General features: G+C 39.7%; 1 protein-coding gene across 22 annotated transcripts in view; it reads left to right on the top strand.

Moving 5' to 3' along the window:
• KDM4C (lysine demethylase 4C) overlaps positions 1-19183 on the top strand; it is a 405440-nt gene that overhangs the window by 316829 nt on the left and 69428 nt on the right. Inside the window, exon 18 of one of the 22 annotated variants that reach the window (XM_055578110.1) lies at positions 527-1113. The exons of the other annotated variants lie outside the window; for them this stretch is intronic. Coding sequence (XP_055434085.1) covers positions 527-538 — 12 coding nt within the window. The 3' untranslated portion in view covers positions 539-1113. Of the gene's footprint in view, positions 1-526; positions 1114-19183 lie in introns of those variants that run through there. 22 annotated transcript variants of the gene reach the window in all.

Genomic DNA, 19183 nt, shown 5'->3' with positions numbered 1-19183 from the left:
TAAGCTATAATTCTGGTAGGACATAGAAGCATTTTTATGAAGCAGGTGGGCTGAGTTGTGAAAAGACTGTCATTGAGCTTGATAGCTTTACTGCTTGGGGGCTCTGTTTTTAGTCTCATCCTCTGCTGAGTTCGTGAATATTTCAAGGGAACCTGAACAGGTGACTCTTCCCTGTGGGTTCTTGGGTAGTTTTCAATGGAAACATGCAGTTTGTCACTTTCATTGGGATGGTTTTAACCCAATGTAAGTCCAAAGTAGAGATCAGAATTCACTTAAGAGGAATAGGGAAGTCTAGCAATAGAACAGAATGAATTTCCTACCCCTCTGATGCAGATGTTGTTGAGTTCTGTTAGTTTTCCTAGAAAATGTAAGATCATTTAAAGAAAAGTTTTCCCTCAGGAAGAAATATATGCTCCCTGTATTTGAAGAAGGGTCTGTGAGTCTAGATGTCTAGTTTCTTATATTTTGATGACTACTGAACAGATACATGATTTAAAAAACTGTTGACTAAACATGGCTGTTGCAGGAAAAAAAATGAAGAAAATACTTCAAGTCCTGGATGAAAACCCTCGATCTTGTAAGATGATTCTGTACCCCCCACCCCATAAACCTGAAAAGCACCTTCTGCTGATAGAGTTAAGCTGTGGTCATCACACTTACCATTGAAATGGGAAGCCAGGATTGAAGAATCAACATGTTGTTTCACAACTGGGACGACATTGGCAGCAAAATACAGTTGCGTGGTGCTGTGAGAGGCTGAGCAGAGAACTCGGCACAGACTGGTTTGAGAAGAGTTGTTGATGCTTGTCCTGACACAGGGCTGAGCCACAGGCTCAGCAAATGGTGCTACATCTTCTGTGGCGATTTGTTTAAAAATCACTCTTTTTGTTCCTCAGTGGTGTAATCCCCTGATCACTGGTGTGATCTGCTTTTCTGCCTGTTTGCATCACACATTCACGCTTTTGTGCCTTTTGCTGTGGGAACCTGGAAAGGAACTGATACATTATCACATTCTACTATTTCTTTTTTCTTTTCCCCGCCTCATCTTTTAAAGGGAGTAACAATGGCCATGTTACAAAGCCTTTTGTGTTCAGAGAGCACTTTTGTCCCCATTACCCCCTTAATTCCCACAGTAATCCTGTGAAACACAGCTGTAGAAACAGGCTCAGAGACACGTGGGAACTCACCTAGGTATCCTGTCTTCTAGTGGGGGAACTGGAGCTCAAACTGCAGTCTCCCTTAGTGCCTCTCCTCTCACAGGGAGCAGGATGGGTGTGAGCCTGAAACGAGCCCCAAATCTTACCTTTAGTACAAGAAAACTAGAGGCCTTGAACTATTCTTTGTGCTTCCTCATTTTGCATTAATTTGACAAGAGTCATTTGAAGGGGGTTCCAAAGAATAAATTTTTTTTTTTTTTTTTTAATAATTTACCTTTGGAAAGTACCACTTTGGTCTCAAAACTGTAGCACTGTAATTTATGTGAATATGAAGTGAAGTGAAGTGGAGTCGCTCAGTCGTGTCTGACTCTTTGTGACTCCATGGACTGTAGCCTACCAGGCTCCTCCCTCCATGGGATTCTCCAGGCAAGAATACTGGAGTGGGTTGCCATTTCCTTCTCCAGGGGATCTTCCGGACCCAGGGATTGAACCCGGGTCTCCTGAATTCCAGGCAGATGCTTTAACCTCTGAGCTATCAGGGAAGCCCATTATGTGTATATACCATTAGACAAAAGTGGTTTATCTTTTACTCCCTGAAGCTCGATGGGATCTTGTTGCATGGAGCAGTGGAGGAGCTCTCTCTTCATACAAAGGAAGGAAATGGAGGTATGAATTTCAGGATGAACTGGATCATCCTCATCTTTTAAATAGTAACATGAGTGATAGAAGATGACCACACTTTGGTTTTACGATTGCCAGGGAGCCATAATAGAAGCAGTAAATGTCTCAGAGTTCTTTCACACATCTGCTTTGGTAATTCACTGTTCTGTTTGAAAGGATCTCACAGAAATGGAATTTTTTAAATATTGAGAAAATTCCATTAAGAAATAGAGGGAGAATGAAAAGCTCATTATAAAAGCCATGCCAAGAATAAGCAAGATGTGGCCCACATTTTCATCTGAAAAATGTTTACTTTGAATTGCAATGTACTTTTCAGAGTACATTCAAGTTAACATTCAAGTTAATGTTCCCACACTCTGGTTGAAGAGTTAATTGCTGGGCCAGTCTAATACCTGTTTGAATTTGTTCGGCCAATTTTTCATGACAAAACCATTGTAGATAATGTAGATAAGGTATTGTTATTTTCATGAAGACAGTCTGCATGAGTAGAATTACTTTATTCCTTGCAGTGTACCTTTTTATGACCCATTCATGGTTAGTTGCAAAGACAGGGAAACTGAAGGTCGTATACAGTGTCACAGTGTCTTTAGTTCACTGTGGGAGCAAATCTGCCAGTTCTGATTTTGAAATGTTAGGAGACAAAAAGTTGAACTCTTTTTCCTATTATTATTTTTTATTACTGTAAAAACAGTAAAACAACAACAACAACAACAAAAAAGTTAGGATTCCAATAATTATGTTTCCCATTTTTGCTTATTCACTGAAATATGTGGTGATTATAATCACTGTGCTCATTCATGATGATTTTGGGCATTTTTAATTGTTCTGGGTCAAGGGTCCTTAACTCTTGTTTCTTGGGCTTTTTTTTTTGGCAATTTTTGGTAAAGATTGTGGATATTTCTTCAGAAAAATGTTTTAAAATATTAAAAATACGTAGGATTTTAGAGTAAACAATAATATTGAAGTACACATTAAAATATTTCAAAGTTAGTTTGTAATATGATAATGTGATTTTTTTTTTTTAATCAGTGCAATAAATAATAAGATGTGGCAAATCTGTAGTTATATAGTGTCAAAACGACTGTGAGCATCAGTATTTTGATATTGAAGATGAAGGGGTGGACAGGGCAGTTGAGGAACTTTATGCCCTGTGGTCCCTGCTATCTGGGTGAAGGAGGAGGCTCAGTTGTCTTTAGACTGTGAAGCTTTGGGCTGGGGTTCAAGAGTAGTAAGGTTTGGGAACAGATGGAGTAGCCTTGCTTGGCTCTTACTGTGTCCTGGGGACTGAGAGATCTTTTGTATATGTTACTCCTTTGAACCCTGAGCATGGCTTCATGAGGAGTGGTGGTTGTCCCCTTTACTCGAGCAGTAAAACAGCTAAGCTTGAAGAGATTACTCACAAATAGGTCACTGGAAAAGATATTGACCATTTACTAGTCCTCAGAGGAAGTCTGGGCTTCCCTGGTGGCTCAGACGGTAAAGAATCCGCTTATAATGCAGGAGACCTGGGTTTGATCCCTGAGTCAGGAGGATCTCCTGGAGAAAGGAATGGCACCCACTCTAATATTCTTTCCTAGAGAATTTCAGGTAGAGGAGCCTCGTGGGCTACAGACCATGGGATCTCAAAGGCCAGACATGACTGTGCAACTGACACTTGAGAGGAAGTCTGTCTAAATAATCCAGAAGCAATATCCTGGTTAGTAAATGAGTATGAGGCCACAGTGGGTGCAGGGTTAGGATTCAGTCCTAAACCTTTGGCCAGAGCCTGTTTTAAAAAACTGCCTTTTGTCCATTATTCCTTCAACTGATCACTTGAGATTGAAACCCCACATTTGTCTCATCACTGTGAGGCAATTTCTCATCCAGAAGCAGAAGAGATGGGCTCGGGAGGGACAGTGTTCACACAGGGGTCTGTACCCTGACCCGGCTCTTTTCAGAGCTGCAGTTTTCCACACCAGAGAGGGAGAGGGTCTTTCTCAGAAAGGCCACCTGTGACACGTCTACTCCACGTTGACCTAATAGCTTTTCATCACCACTTCCTTCCTCAGTTTTATTTGAAGACATGGTTCCGGGGTATTTTAACTTAAGCGTAAGTTTTCTCACTGTCGTCTGCTGCTGCTATAATTGAAAGACTAGAGGCAAAGAGGTTGGGGCAGGCCACAGACAGAACAGTTCTTGGGTGACAGTTCCTAACAAGGGTCAGATGTGTTCAGGGGCGTTGGGGCAGCTTCTGGTGTTCAGGGCAGAAAGCATACCCCAGCGTCTAGCCTTGTGTAGTGATCAAAGAAAAATCATGAGATCTCTTTATTTTTCCTTTTCCCAACCGTTGAAATAAGTACCATTCACCAAGATAAGTATATTCAGCAGGAGTATAGATAAATGTTCATTTAAACTGTTAAAAAGTGCCTGTGGGAAGTCAGATGAGAGAGGCAATTGAAACATGGCTTGTGGGACCCAATTCCTTCATTGCAGATTAGTGAATGGAAGATGACTTTACTGGTTCCTCTCACACCTCACCAGTGAACACAATTGCAGTAAATATACAGAGAAACAGGGATTTCAGAAACATACACACACCTCTCTCACGAAAACCTTGAACAAAACAACCCTGCAACCTTTCATAGTGTTGAATGTTTACACTGTCTCAAAACAAATATTGCTAAGGATAATTAGTCTTTATCTTTGATTTAGGGTTTATTTATTTATTTATTTTTTTCCTGTCAGATATCTTTAGGCCTTCAGGCTCAGGACCAGAAATAAATAGAAAATACGTCCTAGTCCTTGTTTGATAATGCCAATAGCAAGTCATATCTGATATTCATAATAAATAAAGTTTTTTTTTTGTCTGTCCTTGAAACAGCAGGAAGCTTGTAAAAACCAGCCTTCCTAAATTGTATCAAACAGGAAATTTGTGTTTTCTTTTTAGATTTAACACGGAGAATTAAATGATTAATTTATTACCATTTCCAACATTAATTCAGGATGAAGATTCTCCTAAGTCACAGGCAGCCTCACAAATTTGTGTAGATTTTTATAGGGTGGAGAGGAAACATCAGTGACTAAGCAGGACCCCGTTGTACCAGAAAGAGCAGTGCTTTTTTTTTAAAGGATATAATTCAGTAATTTTGAGTTCAATTAAATGCTTTATTTGAGGAGAGTAAGAATTCCTGTCTGATCTCTTGTAAACAATAATTTCAAATAATGAAATTTCCTCTAGGAAACAGGTGCTCTTTCATATTAACATGAAAATAAATAGAAATGCAAATATGGAAGTACTTACACAATGTTGATTTTGTGGTTTAGGAGGCTTGCTTTCCCCTCCCGTCGGCTGAAAGATGTTTAGTGACAATAAGTACTCAGAATAAGATTTGTTCTAAAGCTCTTTATATGCTATAATTGTATGCCCTCTTTGCCCTTTAAATCTGAAATAAACTTGAAGTATGAGCTCAAACAGACTGTTAGAGAAGTAGAAATGATAAGTGATTGATTTTTCTCAGCATAAATAACATTGCCTATTCTGTGATTCAGCAAATGCTGCTTTGTTCTATCAGTGAAGTGCCTCTTTCAACATGAGATTGTGATGTTACCTTTAATATTTAATTTACTTGCAATGCTGCTTATAGGTCTGGCTTTTCTGCACCGCCCAGGTAGTAAGTGCAGAGGGGAAGCTCTGTTTTCTGCTGCAGGGGTGGTGGGAAAAGGGCAGGAGACCTTCAGGGACATGACTTCTCACCCCTCCACTTCAGTTTGTTCGGGCCATGTTATTTTTGTCGTTCTTGTGACTAGCCCTTGTGCCTATGCTGAGCTAGATTCAAAACCAGGTCTGTCTGACTTGCTGGTGTGTGCTTCTAATTACTGTGAAATACTGTCCACATAGGGAAGACAGGAGAGTGTGGTGTCTGGTCAAGGCACTCCCCAGATTTAGTCTGTGTGCATGCCAGGGGCCTTTGATAACAAGACGAGTAGGATTTGTCCAATCCCCAACAAGCGAAAGATGGATGAAGAGTCATGCCTGGGCAACAGGCATTCTTAATGCCCAGGGTTGTTCAGACTTCCTGGGTGGGCTGGTCTGCAGACTTGCTTGGTTGCTAAAGCCACAAGAGAACTGTAAAAAATAGTAGTAGTCCTATTTTCCATCTAAAAAGTAGCTTCCACTACTAAGCCACAATCATTCTCTCACCTTGGCAAGTAACAGTGCAGTTTATATCAGGGTACTGTCCAAGACCCTCCAAGATTGTGCCTTTCCAGCCTGTCGTCCTTTAGCTGTGCTCACACTTCTCAGCTCAGTTTTGCTTCATATTCTCCTCGCCTCTTAGCTTTGTGACATTTGTCTAGAACACCCTCCCCTCTTCTCCATCCCACCGCATGTGGACTGGCTGAAACCTGCTGGTCTTTCAAGGTGAGCTCAAAGTCCACCCGCTCTTGCTGACTCCTCCAGTTCTCTGAAACCCACTGGACAGTTTCTCAGAGCCATGTGGGGGATACCATGTCTCCACTGCCACTGCAGGCTCAGCCAGCATGCAGCACGTCCTCCACACCTCCAAGACAGCATCTGACCTACTGCAGGAGCATTGCACTGAGCCTCTGAAATTCATTACAGGGAACTTCTCACTTGGGAGAAACCCACTTTGTACTTTGTTACAAGTTTCCAGGAGTCAAGCTGAGGAACTGATCCAGTGGTGCCTGGACTTTGTGACTTGTGGCCATCAGTTGAGAGTGGTGCACACAGCTGTCTGAGCATCCTGCCACCTGGCCTGAGCCATCCAAGTGGAATCGTACCTCCTCCCTTGTCCTGTGTTTGTGTACCTCTGTGGCTGTGAAGTTCCTCCTCCATTACACCTTTTTCTTAGTAAGAGTGTTGTGAAGGGCAGGGGTGCAGGTAGGTAACTGCTCAGGTGCACATGCCGGCCTCTCCTTTGTTCTGCTAGTCCAGCCATGTCTCCTTCCAGTCTCCTTCCATGTCTCCTTCATCTTGCTTATTTTGATGACCATGGCAATACTTTTGCCCACTTCTTTTTAAAAAACTTTTAATTTTGTATTAGGATATAGCCAATTAACACTGCTGTAATAGTTTCAGGTGAACAGTGAAGGGACTCAGCCATACATATACATGTATCCATTCTCCTCCCAGACTCCCCTTCCATACAAGATGTCACTTAACATTGAATAGAGCTCCCTATGCTGTACAGTAGGTCCTTGTTGGTTATCCATTTTAAATATAGCAGTGTGTACATGTCCATCCCAAACTCACTCACTATCCTTTCTCCCATCCTTCCCTTTGGCAACCATAAATTTGTTCTATAACTCTGTCACTAAAGAGAGAAGAACTAAAGAGCCTGTTGATAAGAGTGAAAGAGGAGAGTGAAAAAGTCGGCTTAAAGCTCAGCATTCAGAAAACAAAGATCATGGCATCCAGCCCCATCACTTCATGGTATTTAGATGGGGAAACAGTAGAAACAGTGGCTGACTGTATTTTTGGGGGCTCCAAAATCACTGCAGATGTTGACTACAGCCATGAAATTAAAAGATGCTTACTCCTTGGAAGAAACGTTATGACCAACCTAGAAAAACAGCATATTAAAAAGCAGAGACATTACTTTGCCAACAAAGGTCCATCTAGTCAAGGCTATGGTTTTTTCCAGTAGTCATGTATGGATGTGAGAGTTGGACTGTAAAGAAAGCTGAGCACCAAAGAATTGATGCTTTTGAACTGTGGCATTGGAGAAGACTCTTGAGAATCCCTTGGACGGCAGGGAGAGCCAACCAGTCCATCCGAAAGATCAATCCTGAGTGTTCATTGGAAGGACTGATGTTGAAGCTGCAACTCCAATACTTTGGCCACCTGATGCGAAGAGCTGACTCATTTGAAAAGACCCTGATGCTGGGAAAGATTGATGGTGGGAGGAGAAGGAGACGACAGAGGATGAGATAGTTGGATGGCATCACCGACTCAATGGACATGAGTTTGAGTAAACTCCAGGAGTTGGTGATGGACAGGGATGCCTGGCTTGCTGCGGTCCCTGGGGTCGCAAAGAGTTGGACATGACTGAGTGACTGAACTGAACTGAACTCTATCACAGCTCTTTTTGTATGCCAAATTAAGCTTCTTGAATACTCAGAGCACATTTTTTTCATTTATGTACCTCCTTTTGCATGTTTCAAAATGCTTTTTATATGGAAGATGTTTAATAGATATTGAGATAGCTAAAAGAATGAACTGGCATGTTATATATAATGAGAAAGTATGACAGGGCTGTCTGTTTAACCTATACACTGAGCACATCATGAGAAATGCCGAGCTAGATGAGTTACCAGCTGGAATCAAGATAGGCGGGAGAAACATCAACATCCTCAGATATGTGGGTGATACCACTCTAATGGCAGAAAGCAAAGATCAGCTAAAGAACCTATTGATGAAGGTGAGGGAGGAGAGCTTAAGGCCAAATAGTAAAAAAAACTAAGATCGTGGCATCTGGCCCCATTACTGCATGACAAATAGAAGGGGAAAAGTGACAGAAGTAGTGACAGATTTCTTTCACTTGGGCTCTAAAATCACTGCGGATGGTGACTGCAGACATGAAATTAGAAGATGAATCCTTCTTGGCAAGAAAGTGATGACAAACTTAGTGTGTTGAAAAGGTCCATATAGTCAAGGCTATGATCTTCTCACTGGTCACGTTTGTTTGTGAGAACTGGAGAGAACTGGACCATAAAGAAGGCAGAACGCAAAGAATTGATGCCTTCAAACTGTGGTGCTGCAGAAGACTCCTGAGACTCCCTTGGACAGCAAGGAGATCAAACCAGTCAATCTTACGGGAGTTGAGCCCTGAATATTCACTGGAAGGACTGATGCTGAAGCTCCAATATTTTGGTCATCTGATACGAACAGACAGCTCATTGGAAAAGTCCATGATGCTGGGAAAGATTGAGAGCAGAAAGAGAAGAGGATGTCAGAGGATGAGATGGCTGGATGGCATCACCAATGCAGTGAATGTGAACTTGGGCAAACTCTGGGAGATGGTGAGGGACAAGGAGGCCTGGTGTGCTGCAGTCCATGGGGTCACAAAGAGTTGGACATGACTGGGTGCCTGAACAACAGCAACTACAGTATAATAAGGAAACAATCCTTCATTTAATCAGTGGATCTTTATTGAGCACTTACTATGTACAGTGTTCTAGGACTGGGATTAAAAGATGCTTCTGAAAGATTCCTGTTTAGTGATCTTTGGTGTTTCTGCTGATCCAAAATTAAAAAAAAAAAAAAAAGTGTGACTGGGCTGTTGACATAATACTTTTCAAGAGTCATCTGTTAATTTGTCAGTTTGTATCTGAACTGCTGTGGCCTTTCCAGTTGTAGAATCCTTTTGTGATTCTTATTTAATGTTTCCTGGGGCCAACAATGCCTCCCTTGCTTATTTTCAGTGAGTGTAGCCTCTGTCTGATCCCCGCCACCTCTGCCTGCTTTTCTTAGCTCCATTTCTTGGCCTGGCGAACTCACCCTCTGTCCTTTCCCCTCTTGCCTGCTCTTGCCTTTTTCTTAGCATCTCACTTTTTGTGGGGTGAATCTCAACAAACTAAAAGCAATGAGATAAATGGCTTCTGATACATATCATAAATAAGGATTTAATTCAACACACTTGACAAATTGTGAGCCATTTATTTTAATGTTCTAAACTTGAAGAGTAGAAATAACTTTTCTTGATGGGGTTGTGGAGAGGCAGAGTAGTCGCCATGTTATGAGCTGATGCACGAGTATTCAGAATTGAGTTTTACTGTATCATTTCATGATGTCTGCCATTGTATTAATAACATCCTTAGACTGCTGAAAGCAGAACAATTCTGTCTGGCCTAAGTGGCGTGAGACTGCATATGAATTGCTGCCCCTCACTATAGTGGCCCATGCCTGCAGTGTGAGTTCATTATGGAGACCTCAGTTTTCAACCTTCCCCACTCCTTCCTTCCCCAACCACTCTTTAGTTCTCTGGGTAAACTGATTTCTCTCAGTAACAATCTACTCCTCTCTCTGCCCCTTCTGAATCTTGCTTTCATATGGCAGTTCTTACATTCTGCTTTTCCTTCTGCTTGAGTTCTTTACTTGTCTGTCTCCTTCCCTGGGTTGCAAGCTCCTTGCTGTAGATCTTAGGCTTCATTATACAGTGTTCCCCCAGTGCTGGCCATTATTGGCTCATGAGTGATTGACTTAATGAGTACTAATGAGCAGACCATACATTTTACAGGTAGAATAAAAAGAAAAGAAAGTTTCTGTTTTAAAATATATATGTAAGGATGTGGAGTACAATCAAAGTTTCAACCTCAGTCCTCTGACTTGCCTGTGACAATAGTGATATCCATTGAGTCCAACTTGATTCCCTGTTGGGACTGGAAATGTTAGCTTGCCATGGAGTTACCTGGCAAAAGTATCTTTGGAAAGGAAAAGAAAAAAGAAATTAGGTAATATCAGCTTGTTACTTGCCTGATTAGGAAATACTAATTAAAAGTACTTGTGCCTCTTTTGGAGGCTTATTTATGGAAGCAAAAGGATCACAAAGTTGACAAAACAACAATGAAATCATATTACAAATCAGATTAAAAAAGAAAAGGGAAGAGGATGTGCTTTGAACCTCTAACTCCTTTACAGCTCATCATTTTTTGATGCCCTTTGCCAGGATGTGCACGCTAAGAATCTAATGATACACAAAGCCTCATTGCCAGATACTTCATTAATTCCTCAACCCATTAGGAGCCTTAATAGCCTATGCCATTGGAATAAGTATGGAAATCCTGTCCCCCAAGTACAGTCCTCTATAAATCATACTCGCCTGAGGATTCTCTCAGCCCTTGACACAGCAGAATAGATGAAAAAATATTGTACCTCCTGAATTTCCTTATACTAGAGGCTCTCAGAATAATCGGCACCCCTTAACCCTTTAACCCTCCAACGCAGTGTGTGATCCCTGGGTCAGCAGCATCAGTATCAGTGGCAACGTGTCAGAAATGCAAATTCAGTACCCCCAGCCCAGACACACTGAAACTCTGAGGGTGGGGCCCATGATCTGTGTTTTAGGCAGGCCTCTCAGTGATTCTGAAGTCCTCTGACATCTCTGGTGGCATAGTTATGTGTAGAATCTTTTTTCGCTGATGAGGAAACAGGTGAGCGAGTTTATAACTTGATCAAAGTGTACTTGCTTAGATTTAGTTGAATTCAACAAACATTGAGCAGCTCTTATGCCCCAGGCATCCCTTCTAGAAAACCGTAAAGGCGGATAACACCTTATCGTTGTCAATCTGTAGGGTCCTCTGTGTCAGCACTTTCCTGCTATGCTGTGTTGGTCTCCCTTGGACATCAACACCTCCTCCGCTTGTTCAGGAGCACCCCAAGCGATGGCCCTCTAGGCTGCATCATTGAATTTCTCAAACCTCTTATTAATTGTTTTCCAGAAATTGGCTCCTCATTCCTTTCCCAGTGGGTCACTGCCACCTCAAAGAGGAACTGCAGGAAGAATGGCCCTGTCTTTCCAAACCTTCTGTGCTTTTAAGTGCCCAGCAATCTTACTGTTCACAAGTTCTCTTCAATCCCCATCCCTCTAGAGATTGGTGTCACCTCAATCTTCTTCTATTTCAAGACTTAAGCAGATGATAGAGAAGTTCTTTCCCACAGCAGACAGTGTCCAGCCCTGGCCTTGTGTGAGTAGCTCTGTTTAAAGGAGGATATAGAATCTCTGTCAACAAAGGATAAGAGTAAAAACACTTAACATTTAGCTTCCTCTTAATAGCCACTTGCCTATAGTCCAAGTCCTTATCATCCTGTGGTTTCATAACAGTATCTTTCTCCACCAGTCTGTTCTTTATCCACCTTGCTGTTAGATCCATGAAGTTGCTCAGTCGTGTCCAACTCTCTGCGACCCCATGGACTGTAGCCCACCAGGCTCCTCCATCCATGGGATTTTCTAGGCAAGAATACTGGAGTGGGTTGCCATTTCCTTCTCCAGGGGATCTTCCCGACCCGGGGATCGAACCCGGGTGTCCCGCATTGCGGGAAGACGCTTTACCGTCTGAGCCACCAGGGAATCAAATAATTCTGTCATTTCACAGCTCACTTCAAATATGTGCCTGTGGCCTATTGCAGGGGTCAGACACTAGGGCCTGTGCTTGTTGTAAATAAAATTTTATTGGAACACGACCATGCCCATCAGTTCAGTTCAGTTGCTCAGTCGTGTCCTATTCTTTGTGACCCCATGAACCGCAGCACGACCATGCCCATCATTTGTGGATTATCTGTGTCTGCTTTTACACTGCAGCTGACCCTTGAACAACATGGGTTTGAACTGTGTAGTCCATGTATCTGTGGATTTTTTTTTCAGTACATGTATTGTAAAAATTTTTGGAGATTTGCATCAATTTGAAAAAACTTGCAGATGAACCACGTAGTTTAAAAATATGGGAAAAAATTAAGGAAATGTTAGGTATGTCGTGAATGCATAAACTATCACAGATACTAGTAGATACTAGTCAATTTTATCATTTATTACCATTAAATATACAGAAATCTATTATAAAAAGTTAAAATTTTTCATGTGTTACACAAACACAGACCAAACACAAACCCCACCCATTACACTAGGGTGTCATAAAGCAATCATATTACTGCTTCTTCATTATTAATGCATGAATCATTATACTTGTAAATAAATATGAATTTTTTAAACATTGTGTTTTAATTTTTGATGCCTAGTGTTAGTGATACGATTAACATCTACAGTGTTTCATATCATAGGAGACAATTTGGTGTAGATATTAACAAACAATTCCTCTTATTAACAGATGACATAATCTTAAGTATGGATAGAGTACAGTACTGTAAACATATTTTGTTTTCTTTATGAGTATTTTAATAATGTTTTCTCTAGTTTATTTTAAGAATATATAAACTTATAATGGAGAAGGCAATGGCACCCTACTCCAGTACTCTTGCCTGGAAAATCCCATGGACAGAGGAGCCTGGTAGGCTGCAGTCCATGGGGTCGCTAGAGTCGGACACGACTGAGCAACTTCACTTTCACTTTTCACTTTCATGCATTGGAGGAGGAAATGGCAACCCACTCCAGTGTTCTTGCCTGGAGAATCCCCGGGATGGGGAAGCCTGGTGGGCTGCCATCTATGGGGTCGCACAGAGTCAGACACGACTGAAGCGACTCAGCAGCAGAAAGCTATAACATACCAGATAGGTGTTAATCAATTATTTACGTTATCATTAAGGCTTCAGTAAGTTATTATTAGTTCAGTTTTGGGTGAGTCAAAAGTTACTTGATTTTTGACTGTGCAGAGGTTGGGTTGGTGTCCCTAATCCCCATATTGTTCAGTTCAAGTACACAGTGCAGAGTTGAGTAGTTGCAGCTGACACTGGCACACAAGCCTAAAATGTTTATCTGGCACTTTAAGAAAAAGTTCACTACCCTAGTCTATAAAATAAAATTTAGTCTGTTTACACTTAACATACTGAATGATTGGGTTTAGTTCTGCGAATTTCCAGTGTGTTCTTTTCCTTTGCTTCCACCCATTCTGTGTTTCTGTTTCTTTCTTTTTCATGTCTTTGTTTGAATTTATTATTTTTCCTTATTCTGTCCGCCCCCCCCCCCCCACTTTTGGCTCTTTTAACCTTTTTCCAGTCAATTCAAGAACATTAGAACATTAAATGTTTATTTAACTTCATTTTTACCACTTCTGCCATACATGCTACAATTGTCATCTGTTCAAATTCTCTTTGTATTTCAAACCCAGAGGGCATTACTATTATTGTTTATAAAGTCCATATTCATTTAGATTTATCCACATATTTAGCTTCTTGGTTAATCTTTAGTTCTTCTTGCATACTTGTGATCCTTGACTGTGGGGGAAAAAAATCTGTTTGCCCTAATGTTTGAAAGAAAATTAGGCTGGATGTAGACCTAATTTAATTTTCCTCTATAAATTAGAAAACATTGTTTCATTGTCTTTCAGCACTCACTGTTGCAGACTAGAGATCTGATGGTAATCTGATTTTTCTCTTTTATTCTTTGGAAGATTTGAGAATTTTCTCTATTTATTTGGAAATCTAAGATGTGTTTAGGTTATTTAAAAAAATCAATCCTTGCATCCCTGGGATAAAGCCCACTTGGTCATGGTGTATGATCTTTTTCATGTGTTGTTGGATTCTGATTGCTAGAATTTTGTTAAGGATTTTTGCATCTATGTTCATCAGTGATATTGGCCTGTAGTTTTCTTTTTTTGTGGCATCTTTGTCAGGTTTTGGTATTAGGGTGATGGTGGCCTCATAGAATGAGTTTGGAAGTTTACCTTCCTCTGAAATTTTCTGGAAGAGTTTGAGCAGGATAGGTGTTAGCTCTTCTCTAAATTTTTGGTAGAATTCAGCTGTGAAGCCATCTGGACCTGGGCTTTTGTTTGCTGGAAGATTTCTGATTACAGTTTCAATTTCTGTGCTTGTGATGGGTCTGTTAAGATTTTCTATTTCTTCCTGGTCGAGTTTTGGAAAGTTGTACTTTTCTAAGAATTTGTCCATTTCTTCCACGTTGTCCATTTTATTGGCATATAATTGTTGATAGTAGTCTCTTATGATCCTTTGTATTTCTGTGTTGTCTGTTGTGATCTCTCCATTTTCATTTCTAATTTTATTGATTTGATTTTTCTCCCTTTGTTTCTTGATGAGTCTGGCTAATGGTTTGTCAATTTTATTTATCCTTTCAAAGAACCAGCTTTTGGCTTTGTTGATTTTTGCTATGGTCTCTTTTGTTTCTTTTGCATTTATCTATGCCCTAATTTTTAAGATTTCTGTCCTTCTACTAACCCTGGGGTTCTTCATTTCTTCCTTTTCTAGTTGCTTTAGGTGTAGGGTTAGGTTATTTATTTGACTTTTTTCTTGTTTCTTGAGGTATGCCTGTATGGCTATGAACTTTCCCCTTAGGACTGCTTTTAAAGTGTCCCATAGGTTTTGGGTTGTTGTGTTTTCATTTTCATTAGTTTCTATGCAAATTTTGATGTCTTTTTTGATTTCTTCTGTGATTTGTTGGTTATTCAGCAGCATGTTGTTCAGCCTCCATATGTTGGAATTTTTAATAGTTTTTCTCCTGTAATTGAGATCTAATCTTACTGCATTGTGGTCAGAAAAGATGCTTGGAATGATTTCTATTTTTTTGAATGTACCAAGGCTAGATTTATGGCCCAGGATGTGATCTATCCTGGAGAAGGTTCCATGTGTGCTTGAGAAAAAGGTGAAATTCATTGTTTTGGGATGAAATGTCCTATAGATATCAATTAGGTCTAACTGGTCTATTGTATCGTTTAAAGTTTGTGTTTCCTTGTTAATTTTCTGTTTAGTTGATCTATCCATAGGTGTGAGTGGGGTATTCAAGTCTCCCACTATTATTGTGTTATTGTTAATTTCTCCTTTCATACTTGTTAGCGTTTGTCTTACATATTGCGGTGCTCCCGTGTTGGGTGCATATATATTTATAATTGTTATATCTTCTTTTTGGATTGATCCTTTGATCATTATGTAGTGACCATCTTTGTGTCTTTTCACAGCCTTTGTTTTAAAGTCTATTTTATCTGATATAAGTATTGCTACTCCTGCTTTCTTTTGGTCCCTATTTGCATGGAAAATCTTTTTCCAGCCCTTCACTTTCAGTCTGTATGTGTCCCCTGTTTTGAGGTGGGTCTCTTGTAGACAACATATGTAGGGGTCTTGTTTTTGTATCCATTCAGCCAGTCTTTGTCTTTTGGTTGGGGCATTCAACCCATTTACGTTTAAGGTAATTACTGATAAGTATGATCCCATTGCCATTTACTTTATTGTTTTGGGTTCGAATTTATACACCGTTTTTGTGTTTCCTGTCTAGAGAATATCCTTTAGTATTTGTTGGAGAGCTGGTTTGATGGTGCAGAATTCTTTCAGCTTTTGCTTGTCTGTAAAGCTTTTGATTTCTCCTTCATATTTGAATGAGATCCTTGCTGGGTACAATAATCTGGGCTGTAGGTTATTTTCTTTCATCATTTTAAGTATGTCTTACCATTCCCTCCTGATGCAAGGATTCTTCAATATCCGCAAATCAATCAATGTAATACACCACATTAACAAATTGAAAAATAAAAACCATATGATTATTGCAATCAATGCAGAGAAAGCCTTTGACAAAATTCAACATCCATTTATGATAAAAACTCTCCAGAAAGCAGGAATAAAAGGAACATACCTCAACATAATAAAAGCTATATATGACAAACCCACAGCAAACATTATCCTCAATGGTGAAATATTGAAAGCATTTCCTCTAAAGTCAGGAACAAGACAAGGGTGCCCACTTTCACCATTACTATTCAACATAGTTTTGGAAGTTTTGGCCACAGCAATCAGAGCAGAAAAAGAAATAAAAGGAATCCAAATTGGAAAAGAAGAAGTAAAACTCTCACTATTTGCAGATGACATGATCCTCTACATAGAAAACCCTAAAGACTCCACCAGAAAATTACTAGAACTAATCAATGACTATAGTAAAGTTGCAGGATATAAAATCAACACACAGAAATCCCTTGTATTCCTATACACTAATAATGAGAAAACAGAAAGAGAAATTAAGGAAACAATTCCATTCACCATTGCAACGGAAAGAATAAAATACTTAGGAATATATCTACCTAAAGAAACTAAAGACCTATATATAGAAAACTATAAAACACTGGTGAAAGAAATCAAAGAGGACACTAATAGATGGAGAAATATACCATGTTCATGGATTGGAAGAATCAATATAGTGAAAATGAGTATACTACCCAAAGCAATTTATAGATTCAATGCAATCCCTATCAAGCTACCAACAGTATTCTTCACAGAGCTAGAACAAATAATTTCACAATTTGTATGGAAATACAAAAAAGTTCGAATAGCCAAAGCGATCTTGAGAAAGAAGAATGGAACTGGAGGAATCAACCTGCCTGACTTCAGGCTCTATTACAAAGCCACAGTTATCAAGACAGTATGGTACTGGCACAAAGACAGAAATATAGATCAATGGAACAAAATAGAAAGCCCAGAGATAAATCCACGCACATATGGACACCTTATCTTTGACAAAGGAGGCAAGAATATACAATGGATTAAAGACAATCTCTTTAACAAGTGGTGCTGGGAACTCTGATCAACCACTTGTAAAAGAATGAAACTAGAACACTTTCTAACACCATACACAAAAATAAACTCAAAATGGATTAAAGATCTCAACGTAAGACCAGAAACTATAAAACTGCTAGAGGAGAACATAGGCAAAACACTCTCTGACATACATCACAGCAGGGGATCCTCTATGACCCACCTCCCAGAATATTGGAAATAAAAGCAAAAATAAACAAATGGTACCTAATTAAACTTAACAGTTTCTGCACATCAAAGGAAACTATTAGCAAGGTGAAAAGGTAGCCTTCAGAATGGGAGAAAATAATAGCAAATGAAGCAACTGACAAACAACTAATCTCAAAAATACACAAGCAACTCATACAGCTCAACTCCAGAAAAATAAATGACCCAATCAAAAAATGGGCCAAAGAACTAAATAGACATTTCTCCAAAGAAGACATACAGATGGCTAGCAAACACATGAAAAGATGCTCAACATCACTCATTATCAGAGAAATGCAAATCAAAACCACTATGAGGTACCATTTCACACCAGTCAGAATGGCTGCGATCCAAAAGTCTACAAGTAATAAATGCTGGAGAGGGTGTGGAGAAAAGGGAACCCTCTTCCACTGTTGGTGGGAATGCAAACTAGTACAGCCACTATGGAGAACAGTGTGGAGATTCCTTAAAAAACTGGAAATAGAACTGCCTTATGATCCAGCAATCCCACTGCTAGGCATACACACTGAGGAAACCAGAAGGGAAAGAGACACGTGTACCCCAATGTTCATCGCAGCACTGTTTATAATAGCCAGGACATGGAAGCAACCTAGATGTCCATCAGCAGATGAATGGATAAGAAAGCTGTGGTATATATACACAATGGAGTATTACTCAGCCATTAAAAAGAATACATTTGAATCAGTTCTAATGAGGTGGATGAAACTGGAGCCTATTATACAGAGTGAAATAAGCCAGCAAGAAAAACACCAATACAGTATACTAATGCATATATATGGAATTTAGAAAGATGGTAACGATAACCCTGTGTACGAGACAGCAAAAGAGACACAGATGTATAGAACAGTCTTATGGGCTGTTGGAGAGGGAGAGGGTGGGAAGATTTGGGAAAATGGCATTGAACATGTATAATATCGTGTATGAGACGAGTTGCCAGTCCAGGTTCGATGCACGATACTGGAAGCTTGGGGCTGGTGCACTGGGATGACCCAGGGGGATGGTATGGGGAGGGAGGAGGGAAGAGGGTTTAGGATGGGGAACACATGTATACCTGTGGCGGATTCATTTCGATATTTGGCAAAACTAATACATTTTTGTAAAGTTTAAAAATAAAATAAAACTTAAAAAAAAATCAATCCTATTTGTTGGGTATTTTTTCAGGTCACGATTTTTTCTGTTATTTTCTCTTTTTCTTTTCATCTAGAATGCCTCTTAGAGAGACAATAGAACATCTGGATCTCTTTTCCATACTCCTTAGCCTTTGTGTTTCATTTTCCTTCTTTTTGATCTTTTCTTCTGTGTTCTGTACAATCTCTGGGCTCCATCTTTCAGTTGCTAATTTGATCTTCATTGGAATCCATTCCAGAATTCGACACATCTTGTTTTTTTTAACAATAATATTTTTAATTTTAGAACTGTAACTTATTACTGTTTTTGTTTAGTTGATGCAATATAGTTTGGAATCTCTATCATAGTATGTCTATATCTCTCTTAACTAAACTGTTTCCCATTACCTGATTCCTTAGACCAACTTTTCTGTAAGTATAGCACTTCTTGTTCATGGCATTGTTTTCCTTCAAGTGTTTGTGATTTTTAAAGTATATGATTGTATTCTGGTTGCATACTTGGGTGCACTTTTTTTTCTATTAGCCCAAATGAGAATCCACTTGTCCTAGTGGTGAATGATAGCTCAGCTCACAGTACTCGGGTTCAGATCAGATTGATTTACTTCTCCTGCTGGTGATTAGTTGGGGCAGGGTGGACCATGGAGCTTGCTTGGCAGTGGGTCACTTGTTTTTTTTTGTTTTTTTTTTTTTTAACCCATTGGGAAAGATTTTAATTATTTAAATTTTTAATAAATTTTAATTATTTGCTTTTACTCTTGGTATTGGCCTTGCCAGAACTGCCTCCACAGAGATACCTAGGAATAGTTTTTACT

The sequence above is a fragment of the Bubalus kerabau genome, chromosome 4 (assembly GCF_029407905.1).
Source record: "Bubalus kerabau isolate K-KA32 ecotype Philippines breed swamp buffalo chromosome 4, PCC_UOA_SB_1v2, whole genome shotgun sequence".
Lineage (NCBI taxonomy): Eukaryota > Metazoa > Chordata > Mammalia > Artiodactyla > Bovidae > Bubalus > Bubalus kerabau.
Note: the sequence above shows the minus strand (reverse complement) of the source record. Positions and strands in the feature narration are given on the sequence as shown.